The sequence below is a fragment of the Ostrinia nubilalis genome, chromosome 25, assembly GCF_963855985.1.
Source record: "Ostrinia nubilalis chromosome 25, ilOstNubi1.1, whole genome shotgun sequence".
NCBI classification, from domain to species: Eukaryota; Metazoa; Arthropoda; class Insecta; order Lepidoptera; family Crambidae; genus Ostrinia; species Ostrinia nubilalis.
In genome coordinates this window covers 6,937,912-6,962,140 of record NC_087112.1, presented here as the reverse complement: position 1 = coordinate 6,962,140, position 24,229 = coordinate 6,937,912, and the positions used below count along the sequence as shown (strand labels likewise).

Genomic DNA, 24,229 nt, shown 5'->3' with positions numbered 1-24,229 from the left:
CTTAATCATATTGCAGCTGAGTTAATTATAATGTTAAATTAATACGTAGGTACTTTAAGTATGCTGTGATTTCTTTTTATTACTTTCGGTACTGTTTGGTTTTTATTACCATAGGGTAAACCGTATAGCTATTGCCCACTTAAAGATTTCAAACTCATTGAGATGAAAAATTAAAGAAAGTATTTTAATTATCGACCATTTATGACTTTTTTCTTATAACTCAATAAACTGTTAAACAGAATATTAACAGTTTTTAGTTAAAACTTACGTAACTTAGAAAATATTGCAATAAATTTAAAATCCTCCAAAAAGTACAGTCATTGCCCATTACTTACACTAATTGCCCACATCAAAGCACAGTAATTGCCCAGTATCTTAAAACAAAATAATCAATTTTAAAATGACAAAATAGGCTGTAAATAAATAAAACAAAACATTAAACTTAAATTCTAGTAGTACAGTCTTCAAAATTTCAAAATAAATTGCGTTTGGCCTTATTAACATATTATCAAATATTTCTTGAACTGATGTTGATGAGTCAGAATCGGTAGAGACAGAATCATTTACTTCAAAACATAGATGACGCAAAAATTTGAATTTTATAAGTATTTATTTTTTTATCTTCTTTGATATCAGTTTAAGTGGTTGCTCAGAATGTTCAATTAGCTGTTGGTTATTCTTCCCTAAAGTTGTAATTATTTCCTTACAATTAACATTTTCACTAGTAGATTTAACGTAGGATTTTCATTTTTTGTATTTTCGTTTGAATTTTTATCAATTTTTTCAAGCCAAACCATTTTTTTAGCAATTTATCTTGTAGATAAATTGTTGGATACATCTTGTACAGCTTTTTGCAAATTTTCTATGCTATATTGAACTTTTGGAGTCTTTGGCATACTGAAAATGAAACATTAAAAGCCATTTTAATATTTATACATGTAAATTGCAAAACAAGTCTAGCAATGAGCAACTTAAACACTGCTTCTGCATGGTGGCAACACTCTAATAATAATTGCCCTGGGCAATAACTATACATTAACATATGGCAATAACTGAAATGACGGTGGGCAATAAATAAAAATATACAGATTTACGTGCAGTGATTACCCACCGTTAAAATGACCGTTAGAAATCAAATTGTATCAGTTATTTTCATTGATAATGGAGAAAACACTTATAATTTCATCATTACTTTACACCATTAGTTGAATATTAAATAACTTGCAAAAAAAAATTTAACCTCTAAGCAAGTAATTCCTTAGTAAAATTGTTAAAGTCTTTAACTATTTGAGTAACATTTTCACCCGTCTTGACAAAATCCGCCATAACTGTTTTTTTTAGTGTTTCCTATTGTAAATTTTAAATCTACTGTACATTGATCTCGGAGCCATCTAATTGGCAAATTCAAATCTAACTAGAGTGATTCAAAGTCAGCACCTGACAATATTATTCTTAAAGCGGGTAATCACTACCAGTGGGCAATCACTCTCTGGTTTACCCTACTACTGAAGTATGTAAAATATTTTAATTGAGTAAAAAGATAAAATTTCTACTCTTTGGACTAAAGAATCAGTGTAAAACTAGAATAATAAAATTATTAGATATGAAATTAACTGCAAAGTATCAGCACATCAGATTATTAATGTAATCTGTTAGAAACACATAAGACACTGGCTTTGCTTTAGTTTTCAGTGAGCAGTTTTTGCTTTTCTTGCGAGTTCCAAAACAGTTAGCTATCCCCCGGGACAAACTTGACCTTCACTGGTTGGGTTTTTATTGAAGGTCAAGCTGTAGATCCTGGCATACAGGAGTTGCAGTGACAGTAGGAAAGTGTGGTTGGATAAGTCTCCTTAAGTACCTACAAAAACGCCGCATATATCCTGTTCCACATCACTCCTACGCTGATTGAAGCGTTCATGTCAAACATCTATTTGCTTATCTGATTAATAGCTCTCCATCTGCAGGATGGGAACGAAGGTTGGCCACGGCGAATCGGTAATGCGCGGTGCAGGCGAGTTTCAGGTACCTTGGCTCTGGTGGAGTCTAAGTCACAAGAGAAAGTCGAAGGTAGAAGCGAGATACACCAGGAACCCTAAACCACAAATGAACTGGCTATCTTACCTCCACAAGAAACTACTGAATCATTTCTAGATAAGTATTTCATAAGTTAAGGGAAAATTTGAAAGAAAGAAAGAAAGAAAGAAAGATACATTTATTACAATGGACATCACACAAATACAGGCATGACAGTGGCACATAATAATAAAAGAAGAAAAAATAAAAACAAGAGTAAACTGAGCAGTGCCACCCATTCACCAACAAGATGCCCACTGCAACGGGACCCCACTCAGCATATGCCGTGGCCCACGGTGACGAAGGCCACGGCGCTGGTTTTCAGTGTGCTCCATGCCGAGTGAGGGTCACGGACCATTGGTAAAATAAAAAATAAAATAGCTGCATAAAATTGTCTAGATAAACATACATAAATTTGGACACGAAGTGCATACAAAATTGGCAAAAGCAAATATCTGGCATTGGCCTCCATCTCACATGATGGAAATGAAGATCTGACCGAAGGTGGAAGCGAGCTATACCCGGAATCCTTAACCATAGACGAACTGGCTATCTTACCTCCACAAAAAACTAATCATTTCTAGATAAGTAAAAATATGGACACGGAGTGCACACAAAATTGGCGAAAGTATTGGCCTTCATCTCATTTGATGGCAGGTGGAGGTGAGCTATAGGTACCCGAAGTCCTTAACCATAGACGAACTGGCTATATTAGCTCAAACTACCGAAAACAATGCTGCTAACGTTGTTGTTATAACGACAGATTTAAGTAAGATGGTGGTATCTAGCCAGGCAGGAGGACTTAGAACAAGTAATACCATGGTATCGAGATGTTTTTAAAAACCGCCTCTGTGGTCTAGTAGTAAGACCACCTGCTTCAGACGCAGAGGTCCCGGTGGGGGCAGATTTTTCTGTTCAGTTTGGTTGGTGGTAGGGCTTGTTCTAAGTCCGCCTGGCTAGCTACCACCATCTTACCTAAGTCTGTCGCCATAATAACAATGTTAAACAGCATTGTTGCGTTCCGGCAGCTAGAGATAAGATAGCCAGTTCCTCTGTGGTTAAGGATTCCGGGTAAAGCTCGTTTCCACCTTGGGTCTGATCATCACCTACCATTAGATGAGACTCTTGGTTCAGGCTAGGTGATTTTACGACTCGATTAGCTTTTTTGAAAGATTTTTACAAGTCATAACCGCTAGTTCTCCTCGCTTAAAGCTCACCCAAGCGCATTAATGCACGTGCATCTGTTACGGTCCCAGTAATATCAGAGGAGGCGTCTTTAGGAAAACTATCCCAGTACCGTCTACCCCTTTCAAAGCGCTGGTAAATGGAGGATCTTTGTCTATTATAGCGATGCTTTTGTTTGTTAGATCAAATTTCACTCTATGGTCCGGTTTCTGGATTGAGACCAGCTTAGGGCTTGTTTTGAGGGATCCAGTACCTAATGCAGTATCGCGCGAAACTGGACTGTCGTGTGAGCATAATAGAATTCGAATTACAAATTCTAACGGATCGGCTTTTTGCGGGATGATGCAAAGTCCTTAAGCGTGCTCCTTTTACTCGAAGATGAATTAATATGAAAAGTTCGTATAAAGATGAGCGCGCTTAAAGCAAAATGCACAATTCTGAAACGTTCAAAAATATAAGCATAATTCTGAAACGTTCAAAATTAGTCGCTGCAGTAAATTAAGTAGTACGATGAAACTAAAATAAAATTTTAGAATTCTGCTTCATCTTGATAAAGTAATCATTAATGAGGAAGTATTTATTACAAACTGATTTCTGTATGAAGTTATCAATGAAAATATTCCTTGGTCTCAAATAGCAAGGCTAAAAGAAATTTCGAATAGGTAGGCACTTATCTCGAAAAAACTGCACGCAAATTAAACTGGCTTTCTAACAATAACTAGCTTTAAAAGGCGAAACGTCTTAATTGAAGGCCGAAATGCCTTCGTTATTCAAAGCACGCCAATTCCAGGTCCAGTCAAACACGGTCTTTCCTTTAATAGCCAGCTTTACGTATCTGTCATCTGAATGCACCCCAAACTTACTTTCAGCCCTAAGCTTAAAACTGTAGAGTTGACATTCAAATGGCAGTTAGAAACGAAATGGTAGCAGTCGTGAGCTCGCCGTCTAATTAACACTTTTCTGTATAGATAAATTGAAGCGATAGCGAGGACTTTCGCGACGCTTGTGAGATGGACAGTGGACCTTATATTGGACTACGTTGATTGTTAAGTCGTTGGGGTAAAGTTCAAAATGGAAGAGCTTCGGTGAACGCTATTGTTTTGTTATTGCAATTTCAGGACCAAGAAATGGTCGGGTTATTTGAAAGTTAATATTATTTTATTATTAGAAATGTTGAAAATATGACTGAAAGATTATACGAAGAGGCTTTAAAAGCAGAAACTAAGAGACATTAAATTGGCAAAAAAGATGACGATGTGTAAAAGTACCAAAGATAGGTATTTATTTATTTAATATCTCACTGCTACGAATAGCTGAAAATATGTATTAATCCATACCTAATTACTGCTGGTTTCAGACTTGCAGACCAAGAGCTAAGTTTAGTTGTTTAGGTTAACTCCTATAGCAGATGCATTTTCCGATAGTTGTATGCAGATTGGAAATTAAGCAAAACTATGTAAGTTAGTATAAAATTAACACCCGTACCTATTCACAAATGATACCTACTTGCTTAAGTGAAGTAGCAAATCGAACGCACAGCATTGAAAAGAGCTCTGTGATTGGTTCGTGTGTGACCCTGTGCGTACTTGCGCACTGTGAGACCTCATAGTAATGTTCGTGAATACGGGCGTTAGTCTTCATGTAAAATGCTACATCTTCACTGAAGATTCTTCAGTCTCAGAATTCAATTTTATTGTAAAACATAATATAATCACCATGTCTGGGAATGCTGCGATTCGCCATCGGTGTAATATTGCAGCTTATCACCCGGCTGCGGTTACATTCGGTCGAATGCAGCTGATAACGTAAAACGAAACTTATGGTCTTGGAAACTGATGCAAGTCAGTGTGGACTGTTGCTATTCAGGAAAGAAAGAAAGGGAAAAAGATAAAATGTAATAAACTCTTGAAGAATAAAAGATAGAAAAATAAACTACTAAAATTTTACAGTTGAAGTGTTGAGGAAACTAATTTAGTTAGTTTAGTAGAAAGAAAAATCTTCAGTAAGCTCTTTTATTAAAGTTCTTCAGCAAGCATTAAAGTAAAAAACACTTGATTTTAGTTTAAGTGGCAGTAAAACACAGACATAGGACATTTTGAACAATGTCTGAAGTTAAATACTAATGTCTAAAGTTTTCTCAAAAAAAAAAGTGCCTACCTACTTAATACACTTTAAAAAAAACATTCATATTTGTAAAAAAAATATTTAAGATTTATGATGTTTATGAATTGCTAATATTTTACTTTTCATTTGCTTTCTTATTAACTTATAGAAGAATCCATATCAATTACGATTGCATGCATATTTTACCTCTTGAAAAACTAAAAAAAATGCATATTTTTTTACGTACAACCTGAAAAACTGTAGACAATTTTTTACTTAAATTCATAAATAACAATGAAGTTGATATAAGCTTTCTGATGAACTTGATGTGTTAATCTTTTTTCATAATTTATGTAAAAACAACGTGAGCATGTTTATCACGTGTGTTAATGGTAATGATGTTAATGATCGCATTAATTATAATAATGATAATTAGCACCAGAAATCTAAGCCGAGTGAAGCCAACCGATTGACCGCGGACAAGGCGTGGCGACTCGACCACTTATTTAAGTGGTGAACGACTTTGACCAATGAAATTAACTGTTGTAACTTATGAATGATGATCTTAGGTTGCAAAGTGGTGAATTCTACATAGATTTACTCGTATTTATCACGTTATGAACACATCATATTCTTAATACAAAGTGGATTTAAAATTGTGGTTGGTGACAGTCAAAGACTATTATTGTAGATTCTAGGAAATCATCTTAGTTGGACTTGGCTTTTCTATTGGAAGGCTTTTGAAAACCTTTTGCTGATACATTGAAAAGCTATGTAATATGATCCTAACCATGACTATTATTATCATATAAGACTATAATACGTTGTTGACTTTTCAAAATTCAATGTTAAAATATCCGTAGAGACGGGTGACTTTCCTAAACTTGTTTCTGATGTTTATCGAGAACTTTGATAGAAATGGTACACGCCAACTGTTCAGACACAGAAGCATTTATTTATTAAATTCCTATGTAATGAAATGATGCTGTTTTGGGTTACCTGTCCGTAACACCAGCATCTTAACCCCTTTATTAGTAATCAAATGGACTTACCTCTTAAAGCATTAGCCCCGTAGAGGGGGTGGTCGTATGGCACGGGACGGTAAGCTGGATGCAGGAGGTAGCTCAGCTCGCTGGTAGCTCCAGCAGCCGCTGCTGCTGCTGCGGCTAACCTGAAAACAAAGATAAAGTTAGAAGATTCAAGAAGACAATAAATTCTACGGAATAAGAAAGGTTACAAGGTGGACCGACGACCTAAAGTAGCAAGTAGGCGCTGTATGCAGGCAAACAATCGGTCAATATGGAAATCATTGAGGGAGGCCTATGTTCAACAGGGGAAGTCCTGTGGCTGGATTTTTGATGATGATGAACATAGTTTTGAAAGTGTCTACTGTTTCTTGGAATGTTGTTAGTCTAAAAGGCTTATCACGATAATATTCCCACCTCTCATTCTCATGTAACCAGGATCTACAGCCTGACTGCCAGTTATACTGCGATTGGACCCGCCACGAAAATAATCAGAAGAACATAGGAGTTTGAAGTTATAGTTAAGTATAATGTACCTAAGGCTCTAAAAGTTTTTTTTTCTACACTTCTTTTTTCCTTCCCTTTTTTTGCTCTTTATCAAAGGTACTAAACGGTGTAAATCAACTACCAACAAACTTCACTTTCGATTGAGTAGTCACCTCTCGCGATGGTATCGAGTTACAACAAATGCGTCAGGCGGAGTAAGCAATCTCCTGACAATAACAAGTCAACCGACGACAAAAGGTCCAAGTTGCTGGCATTCGGGTATCACAGAGGACATCACGGTGCAAATCTCAAGGCCTAGCAGTGGGGTTCCGCACAATAAAAAGTCAAAAACCCGACTCAGACCGCATTCTGTGACGTAATGTGTCTGGACGTTTGTGAGCAAAAACGATCATAACAGCTGGATACTTTAAGACTAATATCGAATTAAATGGTCATGTAGCAGATAGAAATGAAATTAGTAATAAGGCTATTGTTAATGGTAAAGACGAACAATAGTAAAATTTCCCACGTGAGATAGGAAACAAAATGAAAGCACTGAAAGAGCAAACAAAACACAATGGAACGTTCGCAATGCGCTCAGTAATAAAATTATTAAACAAATCAAGTTCATAATAATACGGCCAGAAAATTGTCGGGTGGGCCGACCGGGATAAAGAAATTATCCAACTTACCAGCCTCGGACGATTGCGCCCCCGTACCGAACAAAGACGTAGCTTTGAGAAAAGAAAACAAAAGAGATGGCGCACACAAATAAAATAACTTAAAATAAGCGCAAGACATCCCGCGCCTTCGCTCCGCGTGACGTCTTCATGTACTCTGTCTTTTTCGCGCACGGGATCAGGTGTTGCCGGGACACGGGTGCGACAAGGAGCGCGATACAAACAGATTTCACTCCTAATAGGAAGAAAGTTTTGAATCTCTTACGGAACAAGTTTTACAGATTTTGCGCGGGCGAACTTTTTGTGTGGACTAAATCGCTCGCATTGTTTTCAAATTAGAAATTATGAGCGTCTGAGCATTGTTTTGTTATGAAATTGACTAAGGTAAGTGCCCCCTACTTCGGTATATTAAGGCTCTTACGACTTTAACATTTTATTTAAAAATAACCAAGCATGATATCAGTATGAAAGCTGTTGTATGCTAAACTTTGGTCTTTTGACAGTAAGTTAATACATAATTTATTGTTATATAGTTTGAACTTTTTTTTATATTAATTGTTCTGCGGACCTCTTGTTTGGATCCTGTTTCGTGACAAAATTTTGCTCTGTTTCTAAGTTCGTGAACTCATGTCCCCTATTTCGGGATAAGGTTTTATGCATCCAGTTAGGATATTTTAATAATGATTAAGGGTTTAATTAATTTAAAAACGATAATAAAAATTTAGAATAAAATAATTATATTAATATTATGTGAAATTGACGATATTGCTTACCTGAAATATTCATAAGAAATAATGTGAGTCTAGTATAACATTTTGATTTGTTAATTCTAACAATATGTGAAAATATTTATATAACCATTAGAAATGTAGGGGGGGGGGGAACTTACCCCCTCCCCCTTCGTACCCATAAAAATTTTTTGTTATTTCTAGCGATATGTGAAAATATTATTATAATATACCGGAAAACGCAGCGTGGGACGTCCACCTACAAGGTGGACCGACGACATCGTAAAGGTAGCAGAGAAGCGCTGGACGCAGGCCGCTACCAATTGATCAACATGGAAAGCATTGGGGGAGGCCTATGTTCAGCAGTGGACGTCCTATGGCTGAAATCATGATAATGATGATGATGTGAAAATATTTATATAAATGTGGGGGTTACTTATCCCCCCCCCCCTTCGTACCCATAAAATTTAGATTTGTTATTTGTACCCCCCCCCCCCCTTCTCCCCATAATCCCACCCCTGGAACTGTTTCAAGTGAGGGTAGACCCCCCCCTGAAAATAACCCCAGATACGCCAATGACTCATAATAAAAAGTAAGTAATTAATTAATTTCTTTCTTAGGTAGGTAACTATTAAAAACTAAAAAATATGTCGATTTCTTTGATGGTATGTGTCATAAAAGTACCTAACACCATACATTTATATATCACGAACTTGGAAAAAAGTAACAATAATACGGTTCCTTGTTTCGTGATACTGATTATTCCAAATTCTCCAAGTAAAATTCATGGATTATTGTCAAAATGTGTCAATTAACTATTATCTATCCCATATACATTACAAATAAACAAAGATAAATAAAACAAATCGAAATAAAACCAAAATAATGCTGGTACTACTTATGCTAATTTATCTTAAAATTGGTCATTTATGTGAACTTCAAACTCGTGTCATATAAATTCTAGTGAACGAAACATATACCGAATTTAGGTCATGAGAAACTTAAATAAATGCATTATTTGTTTCATAACTTACATTTAAATTATCATAAATAATTATTTAAAAACCAAGCATCAAAATGTTATCCATAATATCCTTGAATCGGTAGTGTCACGAAATAGGGGACACCCGAAAAATAATATGTACGCTATTTCGTGAGTCAATTAATCACAATTTTAAAGGAATTCTACGTTTTCATATAACTTTTTTCTAAGCTAAATCAATTGTCAAGAAACACATGAAACCACTATTACAAGTTTTATTTAAATGGACGTTCCTTCGCCTTTTTATAAGCTTAAGAAGTTGGAGCGCTAACCTTACGGTGAGAGCAACCTTTGCAAGCCGCACGGCTGTTTTTGGCTCTCTGAGAGTTTGAAGCTTCGTATTGCTCTCATTTTTGGCACCACAATGTTGGTACTTGGTTTTTTAGATAGCTTAAATAATAGAGTTTTTGAAGTAATGAAGAATTTTTATAAATAATATTCCATTTGCTTATTATTTGAGCTAGAAAAAAAACTTACGAACTTACGTACTATCACGAACTAGTAGCCGTTTACCTTATATTTTCCAATTATCATGTCCAGCGATAAATTATGCGTCGATGATGTCATGATTAACATAGAACACTAACAAGATGTTAATGATTTAATATTTAAAAGGGTTTAAAGTTTGATATTTAAAAAATGGCGTAAAGGAGTGTGCTTTGAAGCACTCAATTGAGCGTGTTTGCTGTGTGCGCGCGCGCACCGCCCGCGGCAAAGCGCGTCCACACGTCGTATTGTTTTATCTTTATTTTATTGTTTTCCAAATAATAAATAATAATTGCTGCACAGCCCCATAATTACTCTAAGCCTTCAACAATTGTATTTATATGCAGTGCAATTATTTTTATAAGAAACTTTAGATTCACCATAACCTTTACGACTGCAATTAAATATAATAAAATACGGTATTACGATTGTAATCGTCTAAGATCATTCGATTGCTAATTATAATTACTTGGTGATAGCAGATAAATGTCACTTGAGGCATTTAATGCAGTTTAAATAATATCATTAAACCGCAATTATTGCACTTAAAGGGTATATTTTCTAGTAGAATTACTAGTTTTCACAGCTGGAAGCTTTTCTTAGATATAGCTATATTTTATTATAAAAGAAAAACATTAACAATAATTGTTGTAACTACTTTTTTTAAGCTTTTCGATCGCCAATTTTTACCTTCAATAAATCATTAGTTCATCTATGAAGATGTAGCAAACCTAACAAATTAATTTTCTCGTGCGGCTCTAATTAAAATATAACTTCTTAATTGGCTAAAAAAGGTACATAACTTCATTTGCAATAGCAATCGAACTGTAACATGGGTCGGCCATTTTAAAATTCTAATTTACGAGGCGATGTGAACGACTCAATCATTCCGGCATGAATTTTTCATGAAACGGGTTTGCAATTACATGGAAAGCTATAATGTAGGTTAGGTCTTAAAGCACAGAATAAGTAATAGTACAGGTACAGAAGGATTACTCCGCAAGACTATTTAAATAAATGCGAGTCTTGCTACGACGCGATACAGTGGAATTCAGCTCGCACAGCACTACGTACCTACAATTTTATTCACCTACAAGTTTTGTCTCTTTCTATCGCGTGCCTCTGAACTCTTCTTACGCTGCTAGGGTTGCTATGCTGTCTAGTGAAAAAATAGAATTAATCTACTTAGGTATTTGTAATGAGGTACGTATGTAGGTAAGTATTAGTGTTATTTTACCTTTGTAAAAATAACATTTTAAATATACCTACTTAGGATAAAAAAGTACTTATTTTAATACAATGTCTTCATTCATATCTATTTTAACATAAGACAAATAAATTAAACATACCTACTATCACAGAAGAAAGAATGACATCATACCTACCTACTTACTACGCAAACACGAAACGGCGGGTCCGTGGCCGAGTCCCCCAGTATTCGACGCACCCGTGGTTGAAGCCCCCGATTTAAATAAATTTAATATCATATTTTTTTCGGCTTTTGCACTAAGTACAGTCAACGAAAACCATGCATGTTTGACGCTATTTAAAATGATGTATTTAATTTTTTGTTAAAAATACTAAAACTTTTATAATTAAATAGAAATCTCCTCACTCTAAACCTCAGTAAAACCAAATACTTATGTTTCCATAAGACACGACCATCAAGTCCAACAGATACCACTGTACTTAAAGTACATTCTTGTAATTATTCCTCGTGCTCTTGTATTCCTATTGCTCGGTCAGATCACATAAGGTATCTGGGGGTAGAAGTGGATGAAAACCTGTCCTTCAAACATCACATCGCTTCACTTACATCCAAAACTAGAAAGCAAATCCATGTCATGCGCCTTCTGCGGAACTCAGCTGATAAGCTCCTACTCAAGACAGTTTACATAGCCCTTTGTCAGAGCCTCGTTAGCTACTGCATCACGGCGTGGGGAGGCGCTGGCGTAACAACCATGATAAGACTTGAGCGGGCTCAAAGATCAGTCCTAAAGGTTATGCTGAAAAAACCGTATCGTTACCCCACAAGGGACCTTTACAATGACGCAAGCGTACTGAATGTGAGACAACTATACCTTCTGAAGGTCTTCTGTATTGCTCATCGCAACACTTTAAATTCTCCAAACTATCCTGAAATTCTCAAAAAGAGATTATTCCATATCCCATCGTACCCGGTTAAGACCACATTTGCTAGGAACCACCTTAACTTCAGGCTCCCTTTTATATACAACAAAATAACACGCTTTTGTGACACCAGACTCTCCTCAGTTCGGCAGGCTGCCAGAGACGTCACTAAATGGCTACTTTCCCTCTCGTACATGGAAACGGAAAACCTACTCAAAATACCACAATAAAGACAACATGCACTGCAGGTACTCACATACGCTCACACACACTCATACAATCTATCTCCACTCTTGTATAATTTGCTTGTTGTTGTAAATTTGTATTGTGTAAGTAAATTACCCAAAGGCAGTCGCCAATTCAGTCCACCCGCATAAAAATTTCTTGGCAAAATGTTACTTGGTTTCTCGCGATACAGGTGCATACCTAGTGCGAGAACCGCTACCAACACTTCTTCACAATCCACCATAGCATGTAATTAGCTTAAGACTGTCATTCCGTTTTCTGTAAATCTGTCTTGCTTAAATAAAGATTTTATTATTATTATTATTAAAACTTTTATTTGTAGTTAGTTAAATGTAGAGAGAGTAGAGTTATTTTAAAGACTGATTGTTACAATTATTTTGATTAGGTAAAACGATTTATAGGTAAATAAAAGCTATGATAAAATATGATAGGTTAAAATAAAACCTATTATATTTTTAGGTATCACTATGGTAAAATAATATTAAACATTTTTTTGTACGATCAGTATAAATATTTATTCGTTTATAAATATTTTTGTGACTGACATTTGATTAAAAATTGCTTCTATCTGACCGGGGGCGTCGACCACGGGTGCGTCAAACACAGGGGGACTCGGCCACGGACCCGAAACGGCTACATCCTAGAACGAGAGGCATCACCCGAAAATCATATTTGTATTTGGCTTTGCACAAACTTAATCTAATGTTACTCGCTGTACTTTGGCAACAATTTATTTTTTACTGAATATTGTTGGGGTACCTATGCATTATGGTAAAAGAACTAGCTTGTCGTAATTTGGTGTATCGATGTTACTCTTCCGTTTCATTTACCTACACGGAAAGGTAATAGTTAATATCTTAACGATAAAATTCTTAAAACATCATAAATTGTATTCAAAAGAAATTATTTATTAAAGGCAAAACATCAAGTCCCGACGGGCGCGCGCGTGACACTCGACTGATATAATACCCGCCGGCGGGGCGCTTCGCTGTAGGTAATTATCGGATGTACCGCGCGGAGTGAGCCAGGCCTGCTTAAAGTTAAGGACATAAGGGCTTATTTGCTGTGACTTAAACTGTGTCGGTGGCGGTTTAGCTTTTTTGCGAAAACCCAATTAGTCGGTACGGACTGCGACATGCCCGGACGAGTCTATTTCGAACGGAGTATGTCTGAATCTAGATTCTAGACTAATGTCTCTAGAATGCTGTTCATGGAAATGTTGAAGCTTTAAGCTCTTTAAGCTCCTATTACAACTTTATGCAAAGATTGATTTACTTAAGGAAAAGAAAGCGTTTTAAATTTAAATAAATCAGTAAAAATATATCTTGTCTTAATTGGTCTAAAATTTGAGATAACAAACGTAAGGTATTATGCTCATTTAATTTTCAATTTATAGCTAAGTAAGTAATTCACTATTGACATAAATCAATAAAGTTTTCATTTCCAAACTATTTATAAGACGTATCTTTAGTCAAATAACTTACCTAGAGGTAGAACTAAAAGTGCGATTTTGTTATTGTATTGTTATTAATTTTTTATGTCCTTTGTTAACACTTTTGAAACAAATAAATTCCACTCTAGCAAATGAGTGCGATAAAAAAGACACCTATTCTGAATCAAGTTAATACAAATTAACAGACACGTTAAAAGTCCGTGTGCGGTTAAAAAAAAGATAAGAAAAATCTACCTAAATCGTTAACTACTTAGGTGTTCTTTAAAACCTTATAGATACTTCTGAACGGCATGATTCACGCACCGCCACCTTTTAGCATAAATAATTATGTCTCAATCAATGAATTCTCGAACGAAATGACGCTAAATAAAAAGAAACTGGGCAAGTGCGAGTTGAGTTTACGGACAACGGGTTCCGTATCTTACAAAACTGATCTGACCACCATGTACTTTTATTCTATCCAAATTAAAATTTATTTATTTTGCAAATAGGCTTATAAAAAACTCTTTTACACGTCCCAAAATTATTTAACCCTACCACTGCTAGGACAACAAATGGGCCAGTGTTGAGAAGAAGCAGCGCAAGAAACCTACTTAAATTATCCTATTATTCCTACTAAAATTATAATTTGCGAACTTGTTACTCTTTCACGCTTAAATCACTGAACTGATTAAGGTGAAATTGTACAGAAACAATTTGAGAACTAGGGAAAAATAATATAGCATAGTTTCTCCCATGGTTTTTTTCCATATTTCTGTGATAGACCGAAATTCAGGCGAAGCTGCGACTAAAAGCTAGTGTGTAAGTAATATACTTTCGTAAATCGAACAGAAACAGAAAAAAGGTTTCTTGTACTTCCATTATAAAATTTAAAAAAATGTTTCTTGTATGAACTTTTATTTTTAACTTTCTTATTAAAGCGGCAACAGAAGCATTCTGTGAAAATTTCAACCTTATATTTATTTCAGGTTCATAACACAAATCTCGCTGACAGACAGACAACGAAATATCTGATGGAGTCCCGTTGACACCTTTATGTACGGATCCCTAAAAAACTGCAAAAAAATGACCCATACCAAAACGGCGAGTGGTCACTAGTGTGACCGTAATATATGGGCGTAAAATAAGGACGGCTCCCGCGGTGACCATGCCCGACCTTCTAAGAAGGATAACATACAGGGTGAGTCATGTCAGGATATGTTTTTGTAGCTTAATTGAAGTGTCACTCATGAGTGTCAGAGTTGTTTGTTTCGATGGTTTTTGCCACCTATCTATTGGGCTTTTGTTTAATACGTTAATAACATTGTGTTTGTGAGCTTCCATAAGAAAATTCATTAATTCATGTTTTTGTATCAATGCGGACAATTGAAAATTGTGTTTAGTTAAACTAAAAAAAAAGTTTAATTAAAAAAATTGTTTTTAGCGATCTATCTTTGATTCATCATCAGAATAGCATTTTTTGCTCATGAAAGTAAAACGCTATTTAATGTTATATTAATATAACAATAAAAAGGTTTCCGACTTAAATTAGTCCTGCCTGGATTTAGGATGTGTCAAAAATTAACATATTACACAAAAAACAATATATTTTTGTTCAACGACGCCTTCACCCTGTATACCAAAGTCACTCGTTCAAAATTTCGACGCCATAATTCTCACCGGCTGAAGTGGTCACTTTTTATATTCCACCTTTTTTTGACTACCCACCGGACTTTTCGTCGGGTACCCTATAAATCTGAGCTCGAATTTAAACTGGGGATTATGCTTTTCATTATTTGTCCTAAATTCTGACAAACTGGCGAATTTCACAACAAAGGCCGAAAGCAGTTATCAGGTTTTAAAGTTTGGGATATAAAATTAAGGGTTTTATGTTATTTTGAGAATGAAGCTAAAATGTGAACTTAAATATGCTTCTGATCCTTTGAAGTTATAAAAATTTGAACATGGAACGCAATATACTAAATATGTTTTGTTTTAATTGCAACTGGTTTAATTGCCAATTCAGTGGATGTTAAAATAGTAAGATGCAATCAGTACGATCTTTAACTTTATGTCTTCGGTATAAGTTCAAAAATTCAAGAAATATTGTTCTGAATACTGTAAAATTTCGATGTGCTTTCGTCAGAAAAAATATACACAGCAAGCTAACTTTTAACAACTAAAAAATACTTCAAAACATTCTGTCTGCAATCACAGAAGTAATTGGTCAAGTTTTGAACCATAAAAACGGCCATAATAACTTATTTAACTGCAAAAGTTAAGAAGTACTAAAATATTTTAAACATTTACTTGTATTTGCAAAATTATCTGCCATTATGTGGGTGTACCTAGGGTTGCCAGGTCCAAAAACACAAAAGCCGGACATAATATGTTTTTAATAGACCATGTCACAATTAGCCTCATATCTCTTGAGTGGTTGAATGAACAGGCCGGACAGGCCGGACAAGACAACATTTGGCCGGACAAGACAACATTTGGCCGGACAAGTCCTTAAAAAGCCATACATGTCCGGCTAAAGCCGGACACCTGGCAACCCTAGATGCGCCTTCGCCTTCCAATTACTGCGGAGTGGTTTAACTAAGGTCAACTTGCCTATTTACTAGTTTTACGATAATTAAGTAAGTGTATGAATCGGTAAAGTTACTTGACATACAAATATCTTGGACAAAATTATTTCAATCAGATTGGCTCTACATGTTTTAACTCCTATATCCTCAGGCACCATAAGCAAGATGTGCATACCACAGTGGACTGGAAGAAACCTTTTATAAAAACTAACTGACCCGGCAAATTTCGTACTGCCTTTGTTCATCACAAATAATATAGGATTTAATTCTAATGGCGAAAGTATTTTCCAAATTAGGTCCAGCGATTTCGGAGTCTACTTATTTAATACAAACAAACAATGAAATCTTTCCTTTTTATAAATAATAGGGTAAATAAGCTTACTGCAGTATCTGATTTCTTAACTTAGTCAAAAGTTTTGTTAATCTCTAAATAAGTAAATAGTTCACGAACTAGTTGACAAAAGTGCAAAAAACTAAACACAACCAATGACCAAAAACCAAATAAGTTATAGCAATAACCAGAACAGTATGCCACACTTCAAACAAGCCGTCGTGGCTGGTCTCCAATTAGCCTGGCCACAATGCCTAACTGGTCTGGACAGTCTATAAAATGCCTCAGTCAGTTCGGTAGAGTCATAAAAGAGTCTACGGTGAAACCAGGTAAAATGAAAGACACAGCTCAAATAAACAAGCAATAAAATTTTTGATTCGGTTTTAATTTAAACAAACGTTATATCAATCAATCTCTCGTCAAAGCGAATTTTGTGATTATTAAATTATAAATAAAATGTAACAAAAAAATGGCTCACAAATAATTTTATTTGTGAGCCATTTTTTTGCTTTGAGGCTTATTAATGGACTCATTCTCAACAACGCACTGCTGTGTAACCAGGATCAAGTATAGGTTGTACTACAATTAAACCTGACCTGTAATTGTTAAGTCTCAAGGGAAAGTTAAACTGTTATTGAACCCGTAATTCATCAGAAGAAGACAGGACAAATTCTAAGCTTAAGGTCAACTTCTCTCAATTGCAATGCGATTGACAGATGATAAACAACTAAGCTGAGAATAGAAATATTAAAATTTTGGATGAACTGGCCGACCTCCCCGACCTGTGGTCAAGCTCTAACGGGCTTGAGCTTGTCCAGCGTGTAAACAGGCTGTTGCTGCATAATGCATCAGGCATAGATTGACATGTCACTATGCGTGCGCGCAGATCTTGCGCAGATCTAAGCGGTGTGCGTCTATTGTGAACCGAGGCATAGAGGCACGTCAAGTTTAACACTGTGGCCTTTAATGTAGTTGTATTAGGAGTCAGTTTGCAACAAAACTGTATAGTTTAGTGTGCTGTTGTTGATTTAAATAAAGGAGTCGTTAAAACAAGCTTTTGCCCGCTGCTACTGTTGCGTGGGCTTTGTTATTCCAAGAATACGTTTTGCGCGTCAATTAAAATGAAAAGAATTATTAGATGAATCTGTCAACGTATTTTTCAACAGAATTCAGTAAAATACGTATTTATTTTAGATAAAATGTATTCAATTTAAGGTTGAAGTCCCCCCTGACGCAGTTTCATTCGTTAAATTGCTTGATTACCAAAAGTTCACAACGGCCATTCTCAGATGAGCTAGTTTTTGCGTGTCCGGGCTGTTAAATCGTTAAAAATGACAAATTAGAGACATGCAAGTATTTTTATATGTTACTTAACAACCCCATCCAGTTGTGCATTAAATCATAGGCCTTTATTTTAAGTATTTGTGACTTAATTAATTTCATGAACCTCTGTTCTCTAATTACCGTTACGCGTCCGCACACCGACTTAATGTTAAAACTTGGCTGTAATTTTTATGTCGTATAGATTTGGTTTACTCCATTCAACATTTTAAAGAGTACAAAAGATTGTCTTACGCATAGCAAAATATCTATTCAATAGAACCATTCTGTAAATAATTAGAATTAAAAAACTGCTTGTCCGAGCGAAAGTCCTAATTCCCGTGACGTTTTCTATTTTTGGGCACACAAGCCTAAATAATAATATTTGACACATCATTTACGCGCGCGGCGCGAGCCCTTAGTTAGTTCTAAGACCTGTTAGCAAGTAGACGTCTATTGCGTTGGCGTACCGTCGATGAATTGCGTAAGAGTATAATTACCATATCTTTGGTTTTCAATTTTTCTATTTACCATGTCCTTATTTTTATACTCGATTTTTGAAGGTAGATCCACGTTGTTAATTTAAATAGATTCAGTACTTTGGCCTTCATACGTTGTAGTAAGACAGTATTTGCATACACTGAAGATTTTGGAAATTTTGAAGAAAAACTATCGTTTTATAATTTCCATGTACTAATTACCGTATATTTATAATCACCGTTGTATGAAATTATTACCTACAAATTGCACTCACGATTGAATAAGTATGATGATAAAATATGAAATATATCTAGACTTTCGCATAACAACTGTACGGACTTTTCTTCCAATCTGACAATCAAAATTTTTAAAAACTTTCGTTAGAGTAACCTCGAAATAGATTCGATTTCATGACGAATGTTCAGCTTCAGTTGCTGCATGGTTGTTGGATTTAAAAGTATATTTTAACCCCTAAGGTGACCCCACAAAAAGAAGTTACCTGGAGTGAAATCGGGGCTTTCTGATGGCCAGGAGATGTCACCCCTGCATGAAACATGTCTCGTACCAGATACTTATTTTTACTATTAGTATAATTGATATTAACATCTTAAATCATTAATTAATTCTAATATAATACCATTAACATCTATCCATAATACCTTTACCCTAAGAAGATGAGATTTTCCAACAGTAACACTTACCTGGCGTGATCACATTAAAAACAAAAGAGAACAAATCAACAGACAATGGGACTTTTCAAGGCAAGAGTGTATAGGCACTTTGTACCATCCTAAACTGCATCCTACCTGCTTTGTTATGCATAGAAAAAACTTCGTGATATGCAATGGGTACTGGACAGAAGAAGCTTGGAGAACAAACTATATACAAATGGATCCTAAAACCCATGTAGACATGGCATCGACTTAGCCTCGCAAATGTAGAAATACTTTAACGTTTTCAAAATAAAGTTTTAAAAATCTTGAGCTGTGCACCTTGGTTTACAAAGTCCAGTGAAGTGGTACCAAACGTCAAAGAGGGTGTGGAAAATCCTGTAAAGCTTACAACCAAAGACTAGACCTTCATGCAATCTATTTCTAAGAATTCTGCATTTAGGCTCAGGAGAAAGCGAATAGCATCAATCTGAAAACTTATTGTAAAAGAATCGAGGTGACAAATCATGGGATATGCTGAGCTGGAACTGTCATTATTACAAATTCAATTTAATCTGATAATGGGTGATGGCTGATCGCAGATAGATTAAAAAGAGGAAAAATCACTTAAATCATTAATTAATTTTTCGATATATGCATATCCGAAAAATCAAATTTGTGAGATCTCCTGATCCATTATCTGTACGTTAAATCGTTTGTACCACATTGAAATCAAATAAATGATGATTAAGATTCTGATGAAATGTGACACGTAGCCCCTTCTGGCCGAAACTAAGTGTTCCTGTTAAAGCCTCAATTATTGCAGTATACTGAAAATATCTTGATACAATAAATAATAGAAATGAGTGTTTTCCTTTTTTCAAAGGGTTATTAAGTGTACCTACAGCGTTTTTTTATGACGCTATATATTTATATACAAATTTATCAATGCAAGATATTGTTTTCTTGCTATTTTACATATTTTTTCTAATTACCGTTAGATTAAGTATTAGCCTTATCTAATTACCGTGACCATAAAATTTTTGGGTCTAATTTACGCGAAAACCGCTTGGAATAATTTGACGCCTTAACGATTGTTAAATTCGTACTTTTCATGTGTTTCATATTTAAATGCGTTTAAGTCAATTAAGCCAAATTTAAAAAATGATATGGTAATTAGGCTGAGAACGCCTAATCGTGAGAATGACCGACAAGAATAAACATTTTACGAGGATTTTTCAGGTTTAAATTTTTTCAGAAAGCTATTTTTATCGAATAAATATATGATGTACTACATCTGTTTCAAAATGTATCGCATTAGTATTAAGCGACTATCCTTTATCATAAACTAGCAGCCGCCCGCGACTTCGTACGCGTGGATCCCGTTATACCCCCTTAGGGGTTGCATTTTTCAAAATCCCGTCTTAGTGGGCGCCTACGTTTTAAAATGAACCCCCATGCAAAATTCGAGACTCCTATTGTAGTTTCTGAGATTTCGTGATGAGTGAGTCAGTCAATCAGTAACCTTTCGCTTTTATAGATATAGACGATATCCAGCCACATATCTACTCCCTTCTTCTTCTTATCCCGTTACGCGAGGTCGGCTTTCCCAATCACGCGCCGCCATTTTGATTCTATCTTTAACGTCTTGTTCGTAGAGTTCCAATACTTTTATGTCCTTTTTGACATATTCACATAACTATAGATCGTTTCATCTACGAGGACGCGCCCCACCAATTTTTGTCGAGAAAAGCGCGGGATGCGGTAGTTTGATCCAAGCAATACGAGCGTCATTATTGTAGTGTAACACTCAAGCATTAGCGTAAGAAGGATGGGGCGCGTCTTCGTGGATGAAACAATTTATACTCACGTTCCTAAAATATCTCAGATCTCATACATTTATCAATCTAGACAATGCAGGCAATTGGTGAGATTTGACACGTTCCAGTTGCAAGATTATCTGCAAGGACGCCGTTAATTGAGCGTCCTGCGCCGGCGCAATGTTTGAAGATTGCGCCCTTCCATTACTGCAGTGGGAATATAGTTCCCACCATATTTTGAACTTTATTCCCTTGTCTTATGGTCCAAAAACAATGAAAAACGAACAACTACGGACGCTATATTAAATATAGTTTGACATTAGACTACGTCTATCGCAGCAACTAGTTTGTAATAAGAGCTGTAGTCTACTAGAACTATATAGATAGCCCTCATGAAATGTCGCTAAGTAACACTTAAGTAAGAACTAAGAACACTATATTCAAGTCAATTATTCCATTTTTAACCAATCACATACTTATACTTAAATACTATGCTCTGAGGGCTGTGTGTGAGTAGGTACATCAAAAGTCCTCACTAGTGAGATCGTTAAGAAAATATGAACATTTTAGTTCTTGAAAGTTTCCGCTAGGGGCGCTGTACAATCCGTCATACATTTAATGTCATTTTTTTACGCGCTCACTAGTGACGACGTTTAATTTTAATGTAAACTCACACAAGGCCCTCTGGTTTGAATAAGTTTTGATGCTCATTTCATAATGCGACTCAACTTTGTTGTTAATCGATTCAACCAAATGTCAGACTACAACTGTATTTGTTTAGCTGCACTAATAATAATGTTCTTGAACAATACTATCTAGAACATTTCTTAACATTGCCTCATGATGGGTGGTCTATGTGAATGTATTTCTTCTAATACCTATTGTTGATTGCACATCAACCTATACAGTTTTGTTGCAATATAGTCCCTATTACGACTAAATAAGATACCGCTGTGTCAAGCTTGATATGCCGTCTCTACAAGACAATTTATTGGTTTCTGTCATTGCTTATGAATTATTTCCTCATAACAGTCCGATATAATTTGACCTATTTGTATACATGCAATTAAGATAACTATCGTGGGCCAAGAGTCGCAGGTTCGAAACCTTTTAGAGCACACGATAACTGATAAGTGATTTTCCATAATAATAATAAAATTTCTGTGAGAGAACACGTAACTTGTAGTAGAAGTCTAGAAAGACACTTTAGAAACTTTAAAGTTATTTTTTTAACATTTTTTTATAACATAGCTTTTAATAACAATCTAATCTTCTCGGGACAAAATGGTGGTAAAGCAAGCTATATTGGAAGTACCCTAAAAAGAACCCTACATAGGTACTATAAATAATTTTAATTATAATTGTATTTTAATTCTAGGACATAGGTACTTACTTATTTATTTTGTCTGGACTATATTACGCTATATTCGACGAATTGAAATGATTTTCGATTGACTTTAGGTACCTTAATGATCTCGGTCTCTAAATTAGGTACTTGACAATATAATTTTAGCTATATTGAGATTTTAGTGATTCATGACCACACATCACGTTCTGTCATAAAAATACTCATATAAAAGAATAAACTATCAACATTAATTAACTATTTGACGCTGAACCTCATAAAACATAATCTTTAGCTTGATGTCTCAATCTGTTTTGTTTACCCACAAAAAATATATTTTGAACTTTATACAGTTGTGTTAAGGTTCATTTAATGAGGAAATTAGACATAGACATGTTGTGGTAAGTTGAAGCGCTGATGTACTACTATGTCACAATGGGTTTATGACTATCGTAAATCCGTTAAAATTTGGTGTTGAGTGCTGCTGAGCTGTATACTAATAACTTTGATTGCTTCGCGGAAGTGTCTACTGTATTGTAATTCGAATTTAAATGTAGGGGAGACTGGGGAGAGTTGTGACAGAGGAGAGTGACATGGTCGATTTTAGGCAAAATATTAACTATCAGCGCAACAGCGCGCATTTGTAAACTCGAGACTTGAACTAAAAACGCGCACTATTACGAGCTCGCAAGTAGTTAATAAGTTCCAAAAGATCGACAATGTCACAGTATCAAAACTCTCCTCGGTCTCCTCTATAGGAGGTTAACAAAATTGACGAAGCCTCCTTAATGGAGCATCTGCTGTTGCAATGCAACTCAGTTTAATTGCAATGCAAGATAGGTTTCCAGATCGAATATAGTAAAAACTATATTCATATAGAATAGTACACAATATTAATGTTAACTTTGTTGTTTCGGCTGCAGGAAGTAAGGTGCAGGCTAGACCTTCCCAGTTGGAGTCTAAGACCCGTATTCACAAACATTACTATGAGGTCTCACAGTGCGCGTAGATGCTCAGGTTGACACACGAACCAATCACAGAGCTCTATTCAACACTGTGCATTCGATTTACAGCTTCACTTAAGTAAGCATGGTTTATGAATACGGGCGTAAGTACCTTATTAGCTGTGCTGGAATTTTGACCAACAGCGAACTCCTGGTGAATTCTACTGATAAATTATTTCAATTATTTGCAGTAAGCTATCCCTAGGGACAATTTTACCCTCACTGGCTTGGATTCATTGGCAAGCTAAGATCCTGATAATTCAAATGCTAGAAAGGGATTATTACACTATGTTTACCTGGGTGAAAAAAGTGGAGTTTTTAGTGTGCTCATTTCACCTCGAACCCATCCAGGTGAACTAAGTGGAATAAACCGTTAGAGAGTTCCACATCTCTTCCTGACTTAAATAGTCTCCAGATTTTCAAGATCCCAAAAAGAAATAAAAGTAAAAAAAACATGTTTTTGGAGTCTGTCAAAACAAAGACATATTTCTAAGTTTTATCGTCATCACCTCATTCAGTACCAAACCTAAAAAACTGGAACATATCAAAATCATTCGCCCAGTGTTGCCATAAAGCAGTAAAAAATAAAAACAAAAAAGCAATAAAATCCCACTATAGCATCTGTAAATCATCAACTAGTTAGAATTTCGACACTAGTCGTAAAACGATCATAGCTGTCCAAACTAGTAGTTTTATAGTTGTAGCTTTAAGTGGGTTCAGCTATTAGGGTAATCTGCGTAGACGTTGTTTCTCTCGTCAATTTTGATGTAGAAACGCCTGAAAAGCGTAAAGTAACGTGACTTAAAATTGGGCGTGAATGTCAAATAAGAATTATAGCCTAATAAATTACCTTTCATGACGTTACGTCACGGATGTTTTGTCGGTCTGTCTATACGTGTCTAAAATGTTAACAAATGATTACTGATTTAATTTAATAATTAATGTTATTAACGTTCTAGATTATTCTCATATTATTTAAGGCTGGATTGCACCATCTTAACCTTAGGAGTCGTCAAAAGTCTGTCAAACTCTGTACAAAAACACCGGTTATGGTTATTAGTTACTGTTAAAGAAG

General features: G+C 35.4%; 1 protein-coding gene across 5 annotated transcripts in view; it reads right to left on the bottom strand.

Annotated features, from left to right (window-relative positions):
* The window catches only part of LOC135084238 (zinc finger protein GLI4), a 127,404-nt gene that overhangs the window by 29,809 nt on the left and 73,366 nt on the right, over positions 1–24,229 (bottom strand). For all 5 annotated transcript variants that reach the window (XM_063978993.1, XM_063978990.1, XM_063978991.1 and 2 more), the window contains exon 4: positions 6,414–6,532. In XM_063978993.1, the coding sequence (XP_063835063.1) occupies positions 6,414–6,532 (119 nt within the window). The remainder of the gene's footprint in view (positions 1–6,413; positions 6,533–24,229) is intronic.